This window comes from Acyrthosiphon pisum, chromosome A1, assembly GCF_005508785.2.
Source record: "Acyrthosiphon pisum isolate AL4f chromosome A1, pea_aphid_22Mar2018_4r6ur, whole genome shotgun sequence".
Lineage (NCBI taxonomy): Eukaryota > Metazoa > Arthropoda > Insecta > Hemiptera > Aphididae > Acyrthosiphon > Acyrthosiphon pisum.
The window spans coordinates 67082994-67105679 of NC_042494.1; the positions used below are offsets into that span (position 1 = coordinate 67082994).

At 31.3% G+C, this 22686-nt stretch overlaps 2 protein-coding genes and 1 long non-coding RNA gene across 5 annotated transcripts in view; 2 read left to right on the top strand and 1 right to left on the bottom strand.

The window, feature by feature from the left end:
* LOC100158857 (fatty acid synthase) lies at nt 1-20607 on the top strand. Its single transcript, XM_003244205.4, has 32 exons — nt 1-378; nt 1155-1307; nt 4510-4683; nt 4789-4989; nt 5813-6051; nt 6575-6805; nt 6894-7091; nt 7384-7515; nt 7587-7817; nt 7891-8071; nt 8129-8193; nt 8543-8662; nt 8741-8904; nt 8975-9119; nt 9191-9307; nt 11879-11987; nt 12053-12304; nt 13290-13439; nt 13525-13679; nt 14708-14866; nt 14924-15235; nt 15315-15514; nt 15608-15856; nt 15952-16249; nt 17106-17285; nt 17364-17559; nt 17649-17838; nt 17907-18052; nt 18219-18712; nt 19717-19954; nt 20129-20326; nt 20395-20607. Exons 1-31 carry the CDS (start codon nt 171-173, stop codon nt 20302-20304), a joined length of 6063 nt encoding a protein of 2020 aa, XP_003244253.1. The 5' UTR covers nt 1-170; the 3' UTR covers nt 20305-20326; nt 20395-20607.
* On the bottom strand, nt 20571-22143 carry LOC103309312. 2 transcript variants are annotated; one of them, XR_510679.3, is made up of 4 exons: nt 22008-22143; nt 21760-21943; nt 21501-21663; nt 20571-21426 (listed from the first exon to the last, which is right to left on the bottom strand). It is a non-coding gene; the product is annotated as an uncharacterized LOC103309312 (long non-coding RNA). The 2 variants fall into 2 exon arrangements; XR_003839056.1 differs by having other exon boundaries at nt 22012-22129.
* Nucleotides 22064-22686, top strand: part of LOC100167754 (solute carrier organic anion transporter family member 74D) — a 24044-nt gene continuing 23421 nt past the window's right edge. For both annotated transcript variants that reach the window (XM_029487403.1, XM_029487404.1), the window contains exon 1: nt 22064-22516. In XM_029487403.1, coding sequence (XP_029343263.1) covers nt 22489-22516 — 28 coding nt within the window. In that variant the 5' untranslated portion in view covers nt 22064-22488. The remainder of the gene's footprint in view (nt 22517-22686) is intronic.

The window sequence follows — 22686 nt, forward strand, 5'->3', positions numbered from 1 at the left end:
GCCGAAACGTCTTATTGTGTGCATCCAAGTCGGCGGCGATAATAGTAAAACATTTACTGATATTACTGACCAACTAAGCAGCACACATTTATACACAAGATATCATAACGGTAAATCCGTCCGATCCAGATACCAGTACCTAGGTTTTGTTTTTCGCTAACCACACCACGATGGCACCGAATGCCCACGAGTCAGAGGCCGCTCCCGCCGCCGTCGAGCCCGACGTGTTGTCGGACGAGTTCGGTTTCCAGCCCGAAGACATCGTCATATCCGGATTTTCCGGCCGGTTTCCCGAATGCGACAGCATCGACGAGATGAGGCAGAAGCTGTACGCTGGCGAGGACATGGTCAACGGGGAACCCAGGAGATGGCCAACAGGTAAGCTATACGGTGTTTCACTTGCAAAGTTGTATTTATGCACAATCAATTTAACAATATATTATAATTATTTTATTTTGATCGACACGTCATGTGGTGTCAAACTACGACTAGGTCAACGACGAGATTACTATAATATTATAGTGACGATAAACTATATTTTAGCAACGGACCTATATGGATGAATCATATTATATTATTATAATAATATGGTCTACGGCTTAGTAGTTAGTTATTTTTTAATTTCGGTATACCTTAATATGTATAGTTTAACATTATTTATCTATAACATTATATGACTGCAGGTTTAAGAACTGCATTAATAACCACATAGGTAAAAGCAGTGTTGGGCACTTAAATTTCACTTAAACTTAAACACTTAAACTTCACTTCAGTTCAATAACACATATATAACGAATATAAATGTTGGTAAACTAAAATTGAATTTATAATAGTGTCGAGCTTGGAAATTTTCATGTATTTTTTTTTTTAATTGTAAAATATTTATTTGCTAACATATGCAATTATATCGTTCAAGGCATGGTTATTTAATCAAATGGAAACCAGTGTATAGATTATTTTTTCGACAGTAAAATTTAATTAAAAATCAATTTAGATTTTAGGAATAACGACTATTATTATAGATGAATAGGTTATAAGCTCTTTAAAACTTTATCGTACAATAAGAACTGATTTAACCACTTTTTTTTAAACAAAAACATGCATAATTTTGTATGACGATTCCGGTAAGAGTTTTAAATAATATTATTTTCTAGGTCTGTATGGCGCCATCATGAGGACTGGAAAAATGAAGGACCTTACCCAATTCGACGCTGAATTTTTCGGCTACCCTCCTGCTTTGGCTGAACGTAGTGACCCGCAACAGAGAATGTTGTTGGAAGTTGTTTACGAAGCAATTGTCGACGCAGGTTGGATAAGTTTTTATATAATACAATATTTTTATTTTTTAAGACATCGACAATATTGAATATTTTTAAAAGGTTAAAATATAAAAATTATATTATGCGCTGAATTAAGTTAATAGAACACAAGATCAATAGGTTAAAAGTTAATATCTAAAAATATTACCTAACTTAACTCAGTTTAAAAAAAGTTAATCGACTTTTTTAATATATTTTTGGGCTGAATACCTACAAGATATTTTGTTTCCGATCGATTTTTATTAAAAATAACATACTATTTATGATTCATAGATTGCCCTTGTAGAGGAAAACTATCAAGTAGCGTGTTAAGGTTTTTTTCTTTCTAATTTCCTTAATATTGTACTAATCAATTTTCTTGAACTTATATCATAATGTGTAGTGTATACACCTATTTTACTTTACATGATTATTAAAAAAATTAAACTATAAATATCTTAATAAATATAGTAAAACTCGCTTAAGACACTCCCGCTTAAGACGCTCCCGCTTAAGACGCTTCCCCACATAAGACGCTATTTTCGATCATTACATATTATAACAGTTTTACTGTATTTCATCGTATTATGAGATTTAGTAAGTGCAGTTCGTTCGCAATTGTATAATCGTAATTTCGTTATTGTTAGTGGTATGAAACGTAAAGCGCTGTCCATTTCAGACAAACTCAACATTTAAAAATAATACGATGAAGGATTTTCGTGGACAATTGTCAAGCTCACCCAAAAGACATCCCTACTACCAATAGAAAACTTGTTTTCTGGCCACCGAATACTACATCTAAGTTACAACCCCTAGATCAGGGTTTCATTAAAGAGATAAAACAAAAGTACCGAAAAAATTAGACCGGCGATACTTGATATAATTTTTTTAAATTAAATTCAGTTGCAAAAAATATATATACCTATGTATGTAATAATAATTTATTTATTAGTGTATTGTCTGTTAAATTATGTTCAATAATAAACAAATTAACTCCATATTTCAATCACTTCATTTTTTTTCATTCCCGCATAAGACGCTATCCCGCTTAATACGCTCTAGAGAGCTGGTCCCTTAAAGAGCGTCTTAAGCGAGTTTTACTGTAATTTAACAAATATAAATTTTAGATTCTGAGCGGAGCCATGAATGTATTGATTTTACAATAATGAGTGTTTTTTTTTTGTCTGTAATCACCGTTTGGGGAAGTAAAACTGCTTTGATTTTCTTCAATCGTATCTTTTTCGATGGGAAAGTGAATCTAGTTAATTTATTCAGGTCCTAAGGAGGTCAACATTTAAAATTCCCCATAGTTTTCAAAAGCACAGGGAAAAAATGAAGGAAAAACGACAAATTTTACGCAAAAATCGGTATTGGTTTTTGGTGTAACTCTAAAACAAATGACCGTAGACCGTAGTTACATGCATTTTCACATATTTTAATTATCATTTTCTATACACGATACAATTTTCAAAATATTTCAATTTTGTTTTGAGCAGTTTACGAACACTGCTGTTTTTTTAGTTTTCTTTTCTATAAATGTCAATAAAATTGTATTCGTTTTGTCAAAAAGCTTGTAAATTTAATACAAGGCTCTTAATATATTGTTACAATATGACAGTGGAAAAACATTAAAAATAGGTACATGGTCACAATTTTTTTTTATAAGCATATTATAAAGTTTGAATTTTGAAAAAATACGTAAAAATAATGAAAATGTAAAAATTATTTTGAGTTAGATATTCATAGGAAATTTTCTTTTTAAATCAAAGATTTGAAAATTGAATACAAGATATTTCTGCTTTTATCAAAAAAAAATGTCTACCTGAAAGTTAAATAAATTTTTATTAGCGTTTGAAGTTTTACAACATTTAATATTCACTCGTTGTTGCATATGTAGAGATTTCCTTATTTTGCTGTAATTTAAAAACGAATAACTTTATAGATAATTGAAACGTATATGTTTATTTTATCAATTCCTATAATTGATAACACTTTTAAAATATTTTGACTTGTTTTGAGCTGTTTACGGGCATTTTCTATTTTAAATTTTTTTAGTTTTTTTTTCTATAAATTTCAATAAAATGTTATTTGTTGGGTCAGAAAGCATGAAAATATAATACAAGTGATGTAGTGTTACAATAGCAGTTGAAAAATGTTAATACACATAGGTGAAATTTTTTTTATAAGCATTTAACCTTCGATTTTTGACCGATTGAAAATGTAAAACAAGGTTCCACGTAACTAGGTTTTTCCGTAACCAAAATATCCAAAAAATTTAAAAACACAGTTTTTTAAAGTTATTTTGTATTCAAATATCCCATATGTGTGCAAAACTAAAGTCTTAACTTAAAATGTTAGTTGCATAATATGCGTTATTTAATTTAGATATAGATAACCCTACTGACAAAGACGTCCTGAAACTCGAGGAATTTAACTTTTATTGAAAATGGTCGAGTCGTTCAGAAGTTCACATGATCATAACAGAGGCTCAAAATAATTTTATGTGTAAAAATATTCTACAAGCATATAAACTATAAAGTAGTTAGTGGTTACTCTAAAGCAAAATCATTAATTATTAACTTACTAATATATTTTTTTTATTTATTATTACCAATTAACTTAATGCATATTTTTACTTTGTTATGTTGAAGACTAAAATTATAAAAATGTAAATTATAGTCATTAGACATTTGACCTAATGACGATTAATTAGTATTTATTATTCTCGTGAGATATTGCCTGGTTCATGATGAAAGAATCATGATTGTATATATAAATTATTCTGATTAATATTATTATACAAGCTTATTGTATAAGCGTAGTAAGCTGTTTAATGGATGTATACCTACTATAGACGCAAACACGCAGTAAAAAAAAAATGGTATAAATAAGACTAAATATCTCTAAAACTAGATAAAACTTTTTTTATTAGAAAGTTAATTAGTTTATATGTAATCTGATAGTATAAATTATTTATGAAAGATGAAATGTATTGCTAATAAATTATTATTATATATATAAATCAATTTAATTTATTTTTGACAATTTAGGAGATTTAATTTTAAAAAAAAGTTTCAATAATGTTTGTAATATTTTAAATAAAAGTTACAATGTTTCGTAAATATATAACAATACAAAAATATTGTCCTACAGAAAGCTATATTTATATTAAATAAAACAATACTAACAAATAAAATTTTTAAATTCTTAGGGCTTCATCCGATGGCTTTGAAGGGAACCCGAACCGGTGTGGTTGTGGCTTTGTCATCCAGTGAAACGTGCGATTGGTGGTCCAAAGACCCAGAGATTGTTAATGGTTATGAATTTATAGGCACTTCTAGAACGATGAGTGCTAACCGTGTGTCCAACTACTTCGACCTAAAGGGTGAGTACAAAAAATAATAGTCGTCAGTTTACCGCTTACCTACTGGATACTATTACCACCAGTTAGCCAATCGGGAAATATTGTAATTCATTGTTTAAATATCAGGACCAAGCTACTCCATCGACACGGCTTCTTCTACTAGTTTGATTGCGCTCCACCATGGCTTCAAGCTCATCCAAGATGGCGTTTGTGAAAACTGTATCGTGGCCGGCGTCGATCTGGTGTTGAATCCGACCGTATCGCTCATGTTCCAAAACCTGAACATGTTGTCACCCGGTGGCAAGTGCCGATCGTTTGACGCTGAAGGTATGACATAGTAATATGTGTACACACACGCACACTCACTTGAAATGTACTCCAAATATTTCCGTAGTCAAAAAGTTTGAAAATGTAATACAAGGTTCGTTATAAATTGTTCATATACCGTTTGAAAAAAATCAAAAATACGTAGTCTCAACATTTTATATAAGCGTTTATAGTTTTGAATTTTACGAAAATCGCAAAAATTTGCTAATTATTCTGTGTTTAAAAATTCATAAAAATGTTCTATATGGAAGATTTGAAATCTTAATACAAAATTCCTCATACGTTTTCTAGTATTCTGCCTATAACAAGAAAAAAAAGGTTACTGGAATGTCACATTATTTTTTTGTTGAGATTTTGACATTAGATTTACACGCGTGAATTTACTATTTCACAGTTTCTTTTTATAGATATTTAATCAGTCTTAATTTTAAGTCCAAATTTGGTCTTTGGACAAAATTAGATATTTAAACGAAGAATAACTAGTTTATCAATAATAATATCAAAAAATATAGGTAGGTAGGTACACTTGGTATTATATAGGCTAACTGGCTATTTTCACTCAGAATTATTTTTTCGTATACAATGATTTATCATTGAATTCACATTTAACACATACATTACAGCAGTGGTCTCAAACTTTTTAATTAATTATGACGTGTTACAAATTAAATATAATCCCCTGGAAATAGTATCTCAATTCCATAATATATTTTTAAGTTTCGATGCTCACTAAATACAGGAGACGAAATCGTAAATAAACGATGATGAGTTTTATCAATCGAAAACTAAATCAAATTTATTAAAACATACATGATGTGAATAGGCGATGGATACGTGCGGTCAGAGGGCATTGTCGTCGTGTTGTTACAAAAAGCCAAACCGGCGAAGCGCATCTACGCGGGTTTGTTGAATACGGGAAGTAACGCTGACGGTTACAAAGACGAGGGCATCACGTTCCCTTCTCAAGAAATGCAAATCTCTCTGTTTAGACAAGTCCAAGAAGAGGTTGGCGTTAAATCGACTGATCTGGCTTTCATGGAAGCTCATGGATCCGCTACTAAAGTGAGTTTTTTCCTCTAAAAAGTATAGTAAAATAATATCAAATACCCATAGAACATATACTCGTTTCAATAATAATGTTAAGGATCTAGCAGGGTCACAATAATTGTATATCGAACGAAAATTTTAAACCAGACATTATTCTAACACCCTTTTCACCTCATAATATAACCCTGTTATAGTGTTACGAAATTATTAATTTTTAATTTCTTCAATGATATGTTGACCTTACAAAAGTTGAATTCAAAAATTATTACCGTTATTATTATTAACCCTAGCTGTTATCTATTAATTATATTGCATATTGGACATTTGACCGTTCATTAAATAAAATAAAATAAATTATAATTATAATTTTATTTTTTTGTAACAATTGTTAACACGTTTATTATAAATATTATTACGATGGAGTCGATAAATTACATAAAAAACATATTATACAATCAACAGACGAGCATGTCCCTTATCGCATAATAATAATATTTATTTTAAACGATTGATCGCAACGTACAATGTAATCTTTTAGGTGGGTGACCGTCAAGAAGTTGGCGCAATCGTCGAAGTGTTCTGCAAAGGGAGGACATCTCCACTTCTCATCGGCGCTCTCAAATCGAACATGGGTCACGGCGAACCAGCTTCCGCCCTGTCCGCTGTCATAAAAGTCCTCGTGGCCATGGAATGTAGACTTTTGCCACCCAACTTGCATTACAACATACCAAACCCGGACATCCCGGCCCTGGTAGACGGGAGATTGACCGTTAGTACAAGCCACTACGTCAACCGACGCGTGTTATCTGTCGAAGCAGCGATCGTTCAACTTTTATTTTTTCGTTATTATTATAAAGGTCGTGGAAAACGTCGTTCCATGGAACGGCGGTATTGTTGCAGTCAACTCTTTTGGCGTGGGTGGTGCCAATGGACATTGTCTGATGAAGTCGTATACCCAGCAGAAGAAAGAAGTGCAAGTGCTGGAAGAACAATTACCTAGATTGGTTGCTGTCTCAGCCAGAAACGAAAGTGCTATAAATTACATGTTAAACCGAGTAATTATTTTATTATTTGTACCTATGGTTGATTTTTTTGCTATGCTATTGTATACTTAGTGATAATAGGGGGGGGGGGATTAAAATTTAGAATTTTTAATTTCTATTAGATACATTTTAAAATGTAAAATATTTTTACTAGTTTAGTATACCTACCTACGACCTACCTATCAAAAATGTACACTTTTAGGTTTCATTTTTAAATTACTATAATAAAACTATTACATTTCTAAATGTTCATAGAAATGTTCTGAAATTGTAAATCATTTCAATATACTTTGTTTATTATTAGATCGATCAAATGCCCAGGGACAAAGAGTTCTACGCCTTGTTGTATGGAGTCCACAGCGAACACATATTTGGCCACAAATATAGAGGTTATATTTTGTTTAACGGAATGTACGACAAGAACCGTCAGATCGCTGTGAGATAACGAAAGACTGGTGGAAAATTATTAGTCATTTTTACTATTTAAACATATTTTACGCGTTTTAGGAGTTTGACGGCCAAAAGAAACCAGTCGTTTTTGTCTTACCCGGGGCAGAGACCAATTGGTCTGATGTGGGTAACCAATTAAAACGTTTGAACGTGTTCAATGAGTCCATCACGCAGAGTGCGAATTTGTTGCAACAAAAAGGGTTCAATTTACGTTCAGTGCTGAGAAATACAGATGCCGTGTCGATAAGTGATCCATATTTGTCCGTCGTGGCCACGACCGTTGTTCAAGTACGTTTTTAATAATGCTACAACAATATGAAAACATTTTTATTTTTTTTATTTTAATTCTTAATGATTTTAGGTCGCTCTCTTGAACGTCCTAGCAAAACTGGAAATAACGCCAGATTACATCGTCGGTGAATCGTTCAGTGAACTAGCGGCCGCATTCGCGGAGGGCGTTTTGACAGCAGATGAAGCCGTTTTATCGGCCTACGCTATTGGTAGCATATTGGCTGAAGCAAAAATCACTCCAAGTCAAAATGGTAAGTAATTCAAGTCATTGACAAATGAATAATAATATTTTTGTTTTCTATCTTTAGGACCCGTATTATCATCCCAGAACGTATCAAAAGTCTCCAAACAATTGCTGTCCGCTTTACAATCCGTGAGTATTCATGCCTATATCAATTTCAAAGTAACTCAAAATGGGTACAAAATGGGTGTTCTTATATGAATGTCAAAGGACACTCCATGAAAATATGGTCTTTAAGACGTGTATTTTAAAATTACAAAAATCAGAATTTTTATACATTTTTTATTAATCGAAAAATGGGGGTGAGCATACATGATAAATTAATCTGTATATTATACTTTAATTAAAGTTGAATTTTTATTTTTAATTTGTAAACTTTAATTTGTAACAAAAATACATTGGTAAAAACACCATTCTATACTAAAATCATTTTTTCTTCTGTAGTACCTATACATTGTTTTTATTTTTTATTATACTTCAGGTCATCACTAAACCAAAGTCCATTTCTTCTCGATGGATTAGCGCTTCGCAGTCATTAGGAAACCAACAGGTGTCATCGACATACTTTGTCAATAGCTTATCCTCTCAGTTATCACTTCAAGTATGAGTGCAATTATTTAAATCATAACAATATTATGTCATATAATTTTGTTAATGGTAGATTTAAATTGTTTATTAGGACTCGTTGGCGAAGTGCCCTGAAAAAGCAATTTATGTTCAAATCCTCTCCCAAACACGAGTGCAAGACTACATTGAAAGTAACTTAAACACTGACGCCAAACACGTAAACCTGATCAAAAATTCGAACGATATGTATAAACAGCTGTTGTTGAGCGTCGGAGAGTACGTAAATCAAAATATATACCTATTACTGTGAAAAATATTGTTGTACTCATTAATAATTGTATTTTAGCTTGTTTAATGCCGGCCTTCAACCCCAAATTGAACACCTACATCCGCCAGTACAATTCCCCGTGTCCGCACGTACCCCGATGATCCAATCATTAGTCGAATGGGATCATTCTATTAAATGGAACGTAGTTACATTCTGGGGCAAGGTAATTTTTTCATCTCTATAAAAATAATATCTGTGATTAAAACCATTCAATTGTGTTTAATCGTATTACAGCCATCTTCTAAAGCCGGCGAAATCGTATTAAACGTAGATGTCAATTCCAATAATTTCAGCTATTTGAAAAACAATAGAATAGACGACTTATTCATTTTACCTTACGCTGGTTACCTGGTAAGTGTAATTGATAATGAATATATTAAAAACGTTTAAAAAAAACTTTTTTTGTCATACCAATAACCACGCCTATATACATAGTAGGAGAAATATAGATACACCATGTGAAAGATATTGTAAATTAGATTTTCAAAATAAATTTTTTCATTTTTATACACATATTATGACGGTTATTAAGATAGATAAAATACGAAAATAATTAAATTAAATTAAAAAAGGTGGGCAAGTGGATGTCGCTCTACTGTACAGTAGGTTACAACCCAGACAGCATTTTGTAATAATAATATTATAATAGTATTATAATAACGTTATACTAATATTATTCGTTATTATAATGTTATAATAATATTATTAAACAAAAAATTGCTGTCTGGGAAGTGGGTCACTGTATAATGGATAGTATTAAATATGAATTCAATGATATAATATCACTGTATAAGAAAAACGATTCTGAGTGGAGTCGGTATGTCAGTCTAGGTATAAGGTATCTTATATACTTATCTATGGTATTAAAAAAAAAATTGACCAATAGTAGGTATCTATAATAAATTCCAAATTAATCATATCACAATATCCATTAGGTACTTATAACGCGTTATACATCAACAACAAATCGTGGTACTATCATAGATATATAATAGTATACTTTAGAAGTTTCAATAATATACAATCACAACAAAATAACTAAAATAGTTATTCCAGGTTTTTTAATATGTGATTTCGTCCAAATTTGAGCTTAAAATGACTATAAAAATAAATTGTGCCTATGTATTTTTTAGATTTTTTGGTAACAGAATTAACTACTTAGGTGGAATCTTGTTTTACATTTTTAATCCTTAGATATAAATTGAACATTTTATAAATTTTTAACTACGAAATAATTATTAAATTTTGTCAAAATTCGATCTTTAAATGCTTATAAAATAAAATTGTTCCTATGTATTTTTAATATTTTTCAATTGTTATTGTAACAATATATCAGGAGCCTTGTATTAAATTTCCACACTTTTTGGCCGAACAGATAAAACTTTATTGATGTTTATAGAAAAAAAAACTAAAAAAATTGAAAACTGACCATGTCCGTAAACAGCTCAAAAAGTGTCAAATTATTTTCAAAATTTCATCGTATAAAGAAAATACTAATATAAATATTTAGTGAAATTTTCAAGTATCTACAGTCATTCGTTTTTCAATTACAACAAAATAAGAAAAGCGTTACATGAGAAATCGAGTGAATATCAAATGTTGTAAAAATATGAATTTCAAACGATCATAAAAATTTAATTTGACTTTCTAATACTTACATATTTTTTGTTTGATAAAGGTAGATAATCTTATAAGGAATCTTGTATTACATTTTAAAATCCAAGATTTAAAAAGAAAAATTTTTATGAATTCTTAACTCAAAATAATTTGCTAATTTTCGTGATTTTTCCATATTTTGTCAATTTTTGAACTTTAAATGCTTATAAAAAAAAACTGTGACTAAGGATTTTTTATATTTTTCATCTGATTTTGGAACAATATACTAGGAGCCTTTTATTAAATTTTCAAGCTTTTTTAATCAACAAATAAAATTCTATAGATATTTTTAGAAAAAAAACTAAAAAATAATGAAAACTGACCATGTCCGTAAAGAGCTTAAAATAAGTCAAAATATTTTGAAAATCTTATGGTGTATAGAAAATGCTAATATAAAACATTTCAGTCAAAATGTCATGTATCTACGGTTATTTTTTTTAAAGTACACAAAAACAAATCAATTTTGTGAAAAATCGATTTTGCGTAAAAATTCTCGTTTTTCCTTAATTTTTCTTTGGTTTTTCTTGGCGCTTTTGAAAATTACTGGGAATTTTAAATTTTGACCTCCCCAATGCACCAACGATATTCACTTTCCAATCGAACAAGATACTGAAGTTGAAAATCGAAGATAACTACTTATCGTGTACACAGACCCAAAAAAAATTTTAAAAAAAACACACATCATTGTAAAATCAATACATTCATCGTTCCACTCAGAATCTAAAACATTTAAAAAAAAAAAATACCAGACTAAGTCGCTATTAAAACAGTAGCTTAACCAATTTATATATTTAAAAATTTAAAATAAATTAAAAAACAAAAATAACTATCACGTAACTAATAGTTAATTTTTGTTCGTTATTCAAATGTATATTGATGTTTGTACTTTGTATATCTTATAAATTCAAAAACTAAAACATGGAATATCAGTTTTTTCTATTTTAAACGTCCATACGAATACAAGTAGAAGAAGCGTTAATGTAAATACTGAACTGTGGGTGCGATTAGAATTGCAATATTTTAGAACGTCTTGATTTTACAATTATTAAAACGATTTATATAGTAAAATGTTTAGCAATCGATATTATACTATAGTATCTTTAAAGATATTTAAGTATTATTATTTATATGTTATATCTCCAGTTTAATTATAATACAAGGTTCAAACATAATTTATATTTAAAAAAAAAAAAAAATGACTTACACAGAATCAGTGAAAGAGAAACTAAACTTTTGTTCAAAAATAATATAAAATTTTATTTTTAGTCATTAGTTTGGCAAGGCTTTGCCGAGTTATTACGTCAAGAGCCAAATGAACTGGCAGTTATATTTAAGAATGTGGAATTCTTAAGGAAGACGGTCATCCCAGAACATGGTAATGAAATGAAAAATTAATAATTTTGGACTATCTAACGTACCAATATTTTCTGTTTTATTTAGGAGTTGTTAAATTTGTTTTGAACGTACTGTCGTCTGGAGAATTTGAACTCAAAGAATCCGATACGATTATAGCTTCTGGTCAAATTAGCACTTCGACTACTATTGAAAAGGAGTTCTTGAAGTTGGCGACGCCCAAAAACAAAAAACCTCAATACTTGCCGTTAGATTCGACAGACGTTTATAAAGAATTGCGTTTGAAAGGCTACGATTACAATGGTCCATTCCGAGGGATCCAAAAAATTGATCACACAGGTAAACTATCTAATCACTAAATTCATTTGCTCTATCTTAATAATCTAAGCTATGTCTTACTTTAATATACTATAATTGCTTTTATAAACAATATACTGACCAAAGGTGGGCAAGTTAATGAAAATAATTAACTCAAGTTAAGTTAAGTTAAGAGAACACAAGATCGATAAGTTAAAAGTTAATATAGAGAAAAATATTAACTTAACTCAGTTTAAAAAAAGTTAATCTATTTTTTTTTTTTAAATTAGTATGTAAATCACATAAAGAGTGAATGTGTCTTTCTATTTTCTAATTTATAAATTATAAAAAACAATTTTATTGAACTTTTATCATAATGTACACTGTATACCCTTTTTCTTTTACTTTACTATTATTTACTAATTTAAACTATACTCATCTCAAATAATTAATTTAACAAATATATATATTTTTTTTTTCGTATAGCAATTGAATGTCATAATACGTGAAGATGAGTTCATAACCTTCATATATATATATATATATATATATATATAAATATATAAATTATATAGCATTAAAACATAACAATTGTCAATTTGTAATTTAAAATTATTAATTTTTTTTCAAACATTTATAATTGCAACTCGCATAATAAATAATTTACAGCTTAATAAAATATATTAATATACACAAAATTATGTTATCAAGAAAAGGGACAGAAATGTTTGTGTTTTTGTATTGGATTATTTTTATTTTATACTGATATAGTAATATTTATGTATAAACGAAAAATTAAAATGTTTTCAACTTAATAGATTTTTTTTTTAAAGTCAACTGAGAAAAGCTAAGTTATTTCAACTGTAAATTAAACTAGTTAAGTTCATAAGTTGATTAGAAAATAAACTAACTAGTTAATGCCCACCTTTGATACTGACTTAATAAAATCGTATATAAAATCAAATGATTTGATTTTGAATTTCACTTACGAAATGTTATTATAAATAAATGTATTGCTTTTATATAGGATACCACGTCAATTTCGATGGAAATTGGTTAGCATTTTTAGAAAATCTATTTCAAATACCAGTGTTGCAATTGGATAATTATAATTTGTATACTCCGAAATTCGTAAAAAAAGTAGTCATCGATCCTACGATACAACAAAAGCAAAATGGTAATAACCTTATAAGTAATTAAGATTTTCAGAGAAAAATATTATAATTTTGTTTTTTTATACCTATTTATGTGTGATATTATAGTTATCCCAGCTATTTATTACAAATACGTTGATGTAATTAAGGCCGGAAGCGTTGAAGTCAGTGGATTACAATTAGAAGAGGTTCCAATAAGAAATAAAGGTCAAAAAGATCCTAATTTAGAGTTTTACACTTTCCAACCATACGTTTCTGATACGGTAAACAATAAAATATATTAGTGTAATACAATACTATAATGTACCTACCTAATACCTAATGTATATAAACTATGTGGGAAAATGGTGTAAGTCATTACAATATTACTAAACATAATATATTTTTATATCTTAAACAATAGTAGTTTGTTCACATTTGTACATGAAAATATTATGGTGAACAAATTATTAAGGTTAAAAATATAGTTTTTAATGTTTTTATACATATTATAGTAGATTTTCTTAGCATGTAACATCCAACTTTTTATCAAATATTTTATTGGATTTTATTTTTTCTATGACCCTTACAGTTTTAATAGTTTTAAATAACCGAACATTTATAACAATTAGGTAATATTATTAACACTATAATATAATATTATCAACTGCTATAGCAATAGATCTAATATTATGAATTATGATTATAACATAAATGTCAGCTAGATTTAAACAATACAACAGACGATAACAACTTAAATTAAGTCCGAATAAATAGATTAGTTCACGAAAACTCAGATCTAGAAAACTCGAAAACCTTCATAATTCATACTGTTTTCTTGAGCCTTTAAGTGTTTATAAGCTATATAATATGAAGTATATAACTTGAAAAAGTTTGACCAAATAAATATTTATCCTTTTTGATATTCGAGTTATCGAAACTCAACTGTACCTATTTCACGAGGTCTGTTCTAAAAATATCGGGACAAATGTTCTTGTGGGTAATCTAGACATGATAATATGATATCGCTATAAACTATAAAAAATCGATTATTTAATATTATTAAATCGATTATTCCCGTGAAATAGTGAATATTTTCAACAAATCCCGAAGCCACCATCTTATCTAACTTTGATATGACACATAGTTACATCAAGTATGTTTCGTTAGGCGATTTCGACATGCCTGAAATTCAAGAAAAAAATCAATAGTTTTGTTTGAAACTGTAAAAATGCAACGAAAACTAATTTTAACACTATAAAATGTTATATTATTATAATCATATATTTCAATCCGTCGCCGTTGGTTTCAGCCGACAATTTACGCTCTGGACACATGTGTTCAATTAGCTTTTGAAAATAGCGGAGGCGCTTTCAAACTGAAAGTGGCCGAGGTAGGAACTGGGAGAAATCCGGAATCGCTGTACGCGAAATCCGTCATCGATGTGATCAATACCGAGCCAATGCCGAGCGTATGAGTATATTAATTAAGTATGAGAAAAAAAAATTAGTATTCAATGTTTTTATAGGTGGAAATAACGGTGTTTACCGACCAGCCAGCCCCTGTTACGGAACAACTCGATGAATTCGGTGTTCGAGCCGTGGAAAAGGATGTGTACAAACCGGAACCGATCGATTCTAACTGTCATCTGGTAATAGTCGCCGACCAACTAAGTAACGTGGTTTTGGCGAAAAACGCTGCCGACAGTTTAAAAGTTGGCGGTTGTGTACTGTTTGTCGAAAGCAAAAAACCAACGGAACAACAACTTAACTCGACAGGATTGGAATTGGTGGCCAATTTAAGATCCAAAGATAATAAAACATTCGTTCTCCTCCGAAAGGTAAATGAATATATTATTTTGTACATCAAACAAGCGACGGGCTAGAAAAAATAATATTATATGGGATTTGATTGTTTAGAATGTGAACTGGTCCGCCGCACCCATCGTGGTGAACTGCACAGGGAATGACTTTGCTTGGATCGAACCATTCAAATCTGCTCTCCAACGGGCAGAACAAGAAATTCGACAAGTGCTTTTAGTTAGCCAAGGTGTCGAATACTCCGGAATTTTAGGTTTTGTAAATTGTATTCGATTGGAACAAAACGGAAACGCGTTGAGGTGACTACTTATGTCTTATTATATAATATGATCATATAGTTATTTATAATTAATTTTTACGCAAATATTTTTTAATGTTTCATAAATATTCAGATGTTTGTTCATCGAAGACCCGAAAGCACCGAAATTTTCGTTGACTTCCGATTTCTATCAGAAGCAATTGAAAAAAGATCTGCTGATCAATGTTTATCGCGACGGCGTTTGGGGTAGCAACCGACACTTCCAGTTGGGAGACGATTCCGACAATATGGTTGTGCCCAAAGAATTCGCGTATATATCTACTAGAAAAGTTGGAGACCTGTCGACGCTGAGCTGGATCGAAGGCCGCCTGCAATATTACAAGTAACCAAATAATAATAATATTTTCCTTCGTAAAACACGGAGATATCGATCTGATTTTTTTTCTTCAACCTTTAACCATTATATTTGCTCCGCAGACCCGAAGACTATCCAGGACGAGAGCTGTGCACCGTATACTATGCGCCGCTGAATCACATGGATGTGCTGTTCGCTGAGCGCTCATGGTTGCCATTCTTCAACACGGACACTGCCGACCAGGGTGCATTTTTGGGAAGAGAATTTGCCGGCCGCAACGCAAAGGGACAAAGGGTGTTTGGACTGGTGTCCGGCAGCGCCCTCGCCACGCACGTGTTAGCCGACAGTTCAACCCTGTGGGAAGTTCCCGACAAGTGGACCCTCGAACAAGCGTCCACGGTTTCCGTTGCGTACGTTTTGGTAAGTCATTAAAATATATATAGGTAGTTAATATTATATTATTATATGTTTACTTAGTAAATTCTAGTGGGACTACATATGTGTATAGATATGTACACGTTTTATGTATTAAAATTGAATTATATGTTTGTCAAGCACAAACCATCAGTTATCTAAGACACTTCTCAAAAATTAGTAAACGATTCATTCATTAAAATAATTTTTCACATGCATTCTCAAACAATCCTTAGTGTTAATACACTTTCTCAATTTGGTTTTAAAGCCAAACATAGAATGGTACATCAACTTAATAGAGCTCTTGATGCTATTCTACATATCTCGAAAATAAACTGTATTGTACAATGTAGGTACCTGTGTCTTTCTAAACAATCTAAGGATTTCGACAAAATATAGAATAAAAGATTTCTATTCAAATTCCTAAAATTTCTACCTTTTACTTTCTTAGTTTTAATTCACTCTCATCTTACAGACCATCCCTTCTGAATGTGTTATTGATTATCAATCTCAGATATAGCTACATAATTAATACAGGGATATCTCAAGGGGCTATTATTTTGAACTTCTGTTCTTCATTTGTATTTTTGATCAGCCTAAAAGGTTATAACGTATAAAATATTCTTGCAGCCAACTTAATTACTTAATAATTTAAAGATACCTAATAATTATCTTAATTATTAGGTTAACTATTTATGTCTTATCTTTGATAAGAGATTAACCTAGAATTATCATACAAATTCAAACATATACATATTAATTCTTGACTCTCTCTCTAGTACTTTACAAATACAGTGTTGGAAAATAATTTCACCAGTCTACTAACTTAACTTAAAATTAATAAGATATTATTTCATTTTAGGCTTATTACGGACTGTTTATACGTGGTAAACTCCAACCGAACGAATCAGTGTACCTTAACTCTGGTACAAATTATACGGTCTTAGCTGCCCTCAATATCTTAAAAGACAGCGACGTAAAAGTATACGTTGGAGTGGAGAACGAATCGCAAAGAAAATACCTACAGACAATGTACCCGAAGGTTCGTCGTAAAATTACTAATATTATATGGACATATTGCAAATTTTAGATTTTAAACATAAGACATACCGTGTTTTAGATCTCTAATGACAATGTCGTCAACAGCAAGTTCGCTGAACAAGAGATTCTCGAGAAGACCAACGGGAATGGTGTGAATTTGATCTTCAACACGCTCGAGTCCACTCCATTTAAATTACAGAGTTTCATTCACACTGTGGCGGAAAGTGGACGTATCGTAGAGTTCGAAAAACAAAAGCAAGCAATCGAATCCATTGGTAAGTGAACCTAACTATTTATAATATTACAACAACTATGCTATACCCGATACAAATTTAATTAATTAAAACGCGTGACTACAAATCAGGTGTTACCGGGAACCTGAAGAACATTACCATTATAAAAATGAACTTGAGAAGTCTCTTCCACGGCAAATATTCTCTAACCGATAAACAGGAGCTCTACAAACTCATAGCGAATGGAATCAAAACCGGTGAAGTACAGCCGTTGCCCACGACGGTCTACTCTATTGACGAGAGTTTATTAGAAGCATTTGAGTAAGCAATACGTTTGAACTTTCTTTTTTTGAAATTTTCGTCTAACTATTTTCGTTTTACATACGTAGTAAGACCGTAAGTTTCAACTATTTTGGTAAAATTGTATTAAAAATTCGTGATGAAGAATCGAAAAAACTAGTCGTTCCGGTGTCCAAAAAAGTATTGGCAGTACGGAAAACATTTGTCGACCCAGAACAGACATACGTCGTAATCGGTGCGTATGGATTTAAATTTAAAAAAAAATTCTAACTTATATGTAAGTAAAAAAAATATCGAAGTACAGTTCCTTGCAAAACCATTGTGTTTGAACTCTTTATTTAAATATCTAATTTTGTTGGTTACCAACGATCGTTCTTTAATTTTCCATTTGAATATTTTAGGTGGTCTTAACGACTTTGGTCTACAAATGGCCAACTTCCTGGTGACCAGAGGTGCGAAAAAATTAGTATTGGTGTCTAGCGGGGGAGTCCGTACCGGTTTCCAATCGTTGTTCATGCGGAGGTGGAAAGAAAAGAATATCGAAGTCAACGTCGTTGAATACGATACGACTAAACCGGAAGAAACCGAAAAGCTGCTGAAAGAAGCCAACCAATTGGGACAGGTCGCAGGAATAATCCATCTGGAAGAAGTGTTACACAACGTCTCAGCTTCGGATTTGACCGTGGACGATTTCCGCTCAGCGTTCGACCAGAAAGCCACGTCCGTCATCAATCTCGACAAGGTTTCCCGAAAACTGTGTCCAAAACTCAAACACTTCTTCGTCTGGTCCTCAGCAACTTCTGGTCATGGCACAGCCGGCCAGGCCGACCACGGTTACACCGACTCGGTGTTGGGAAAGATCTCCGAAGCTCGACAAGCAGCCGGATACCCATCGGTAATAAATTTTTACAGTTTTTACCGGCATATGACGAGCTTTATGTGTTTAAAATAATATTACTTCCCGTGTAGTTTAAAAATGCATTTTTTGATTAGTTGAATGATTAGCTTTGTAGAAAGTGTATTTTAAATACATAATCTTAAAGCAGTTACTGTTTATTTACCCTAGATAATGGCATAAGACAAGTGAATATGGCTGTAAACACGAACATTATGTATATTTTGATAATTAAAGTTTTTTTTAAATATTTATCAAAAAAGAGATTAATTACCTAGTGGTATACAAGAAAAGTGGAAATTGATTTTGTTGAGATTAGTTTTGCGCAAAAATTCTCGTTTTTCCTTAATTTTTTTTATGGTTTTTATGATTATTTTGAAAAGTACTGATAAATGTTTTATTTTTGACCCCCCCAAAATTCTTATTAGTAGCAATTTTCTAACCGTAAACCATGCTAAAAATTAAAATCCAAGCATTTTAACCACCTCAAAGACCAAAATGTTAGGTGATAACGGACATAAATAAAATAATAAGAACACAATTTATTTTGAAATTATTACATTATTGAAGATTATTCAGAATTAATAACATATAGTATGTGGTGGCCACACTTGAATTTCAAATAGGAAAATAGTAATTTTAAACTATGAAATAGTCTATACACACACTATATACTATACACATTAACGAGTAATAAATCTTATTATTTGCAAATAAAAGTCAAAAACTATAGGAAACAAAATATTAATAAAATACTAACAAAATATTTGTGTTTACAGCATTACGCGTCAGTTACGTTATACTTAAAGGCTAATACGGTGACAAAAATAGTGGACATGGCTGACATAAAATAAATACTATTTATAGAGTATTTAACTAATATCGTTAACGTTACTTTGTACTAATTGCATTTTTAAAATATAAATTCTGGCTCAATTTTTACGAAAAAGTCCTATAGCGGTGTGTCGTAATAATAACGTTTAAAAAGAAAACCCTTTTTTCAGACCGTCGTTGAATGGGGTGCGATTGGAGACGTAGGTCCGGTTTTGGACGCGTTGGACGATAACAACGCAATCGTTGGAGGTAGTTTGCCTCAGAGGATCGCGTCATGTCTGAACGTTGTTGACAACTACCTGAATCAGCCACATGCCGTGCTTTCGAGTTCGGTTCTTGCGGAAAAGAAGATGGCCAATGTTGTGCCTGTGTCCGTTGGGCCTATCGACGCCGTCGCCAAAGTCTTAGGTGAGTGTAGTATAAAAAAATGCACATAATAATATGATGTTATTTTTTATAGGCTTCAATGCCTAACCTATCCCATGGGTATTACATACACTCTACGATTTTTTTTAATTATCCTATACCAAAACATTTTACATCGATTTTTATACTTTGTTTTTGTATATTATGTACATGCAGGTATCAAAGACATCAGTAATGTTTTGGGTACGTCCACACTGACCGAACTGGGCTTGGACTCGTTGCTGGGAACCGACATTAAACAAGTGCTGGAACAAGACTTTGACATCGAACTCAGTGCCAAAGAAATCAGAGAGTTGACGTTCGACAAACTCAAAGAACTCGGCTCCGACTAGTGATTTGGCGACGGAGTCTAAGGTGTTTATACTGTGTAATAATAATATAGTAATATATATTATTTTTGTACAACCGTTTTCTTTTTACAGACTGATGTGATGTTGCTGTGCCTTGAGAATCACGTAATCTTGTAATTTTTTGTGTTTGTTATCGTACTATTTAATGGATATTAAATAATTATTGTTGTTATTATTTCGTAGAATTTTAGAATACAGTAAACCATCAATATAATAATTTTGTTATTAGCTCTTAACAAATCATCATAGTTGTTACAAATATAGTCTTATGTTCTTTTAAAAAAAGTCTGTTTATTTTTTATAGGTGTACATCAAATTTTAGTTATAATACCTCCGTGTCGGGCTCAAAAATAATTGACCACAGGCGCGGCATGCTACACAATTTAAAGGGCAAATAACAAAAAATGTTGGGGCAAATTTAAAAGATTTAAATGATTATTTATAAAATATTAATATATATAATTTTGTTTTAAAAAAATATTAAATATTGAATATACGTTAAAAACTTAAATAAGTACCAAGTTACAACAAACTTCTAATCAAAATTGTACAATATTAGATTACTAATAATCGTAATTTGGTAACGATCTACTGTTCATTAGGTGTCTAGAGTCTTTAAATATATAATAATATATATTAGACAAATATATTAAGAGCAAGCGATGCTGCTAATCTTAATTCCCAGCTAGTCCACGCCTGATTAAACACGTAAAATTCATTTAAATTTAATTTAAATATATTCATAAGAATATGAATATATGATTCATAATAATTAATCATAACTCGAGTTGAATATAAAAAGCGGAAAATAAGGTGCATTTTATGATTAGTGTGGAATAGCAATATTATGCTATATAAATCTATAACGTACAATTATTGTTCAAAATATTTAGCATTATGTATTTAAAATTTTAAAATATTTTAACATATTATAATATTAAATATTAACTTCAAACTTTAAGTGTCAAATATTTGGTTTGTTGATCATATCAATTCAAAGCTATAGTAGGTACATAATATATAACATATTATATTATTAACTTGACGACATGGACGCGTGCTCTTGGTCATTATTATCGTCAATAATTATTATTGTTGACTGGACTGAAAACGATTTAAGCATTAAATATCCACTATAATGATAAATTATTTTAATTTCATAACTTAAGTGAATTCACCTCGATGTCACCACAGAAACGGTCGCTCGGCGGCCTTCGGTTTCTCTGCGAATTTTCGCCAGCGACTATACAACAGTAAAATTACACACGACTGACTGCAAGTCGTCTTAGCGGTTAACCCCGACTCCGACTTGTGCAGATGTACCGCTACGTATCCTAAAAACTAATCGATTAATAATATTTAAATGGTAATTCGTGGGCAACATAATATTATTAAACGAACGTGTTTTTGCTCCAAAATATAGGTAGGTCTACTCACTCGACGAAAGTCCCGAGCGACCAGCAGGACGTGATTCGCGGGAAGCGCACTGTGCGTGATTCAACAATATACCGTCACCGCGATCGCACCGTATATTATAACATAATATTATTCATTACCGCCCCGACTCTTCTCTTCGCCGTGCCATGACGGTATAGCACAACTCACACTTACACACTCGTACCTGTTACAAGTCAACACAGCCACATATTATTATATTATATTATTATATTATTGTACGTACGTACGTACGTAATATACTGTCGTACGCATATACACGCGCAACGACTGCCAGCGATAAGTGTACAAGCCGCGGTCTTCGTCGGTCGGGTGCAGCTGCAGTGGCGATCTGTCGTTCGTGTTATAATAATATTATTACCTACTGCAGTTATACCGATTTCTTTTTATCGCATTGATTATATTGTTTTAGTTATTTATTTAAAAATATTATAACGACCTCGCGAGATTTTGGAATTTTTTAGCGCGTGAGTGATACGTAGGTATACATATTGCAATAATAATAATACCATTATAATCGTATATCACGTCGTTTTCGGATGATATCGCGAACGACTTATGAGGCGGCGGTAGTTGTCGACGTATCGTCGTCATTATAAAATATGCGTTCGCGCGGCGACCGGACGGACTACTAGAGCAATATTTTGCCGTCTATATATCACCGTTTGTTGTATACGTGATAATAATATAATATAATAATAAAATTGTTGTATGCGACCTGCACACCGGGAGGACCACGGTAAGTGTACCCAGCGACGACCGCTAAATTTTTATTATTTTAATTAAGCGCGATCGACGGGAAGTCTCGCATTAAAATATATACGCGAAAATAATATACCACCGTCTAAATAATGCAACGTCATAATAATAATGCATAACAACATAATATTATACATACAATAATATACG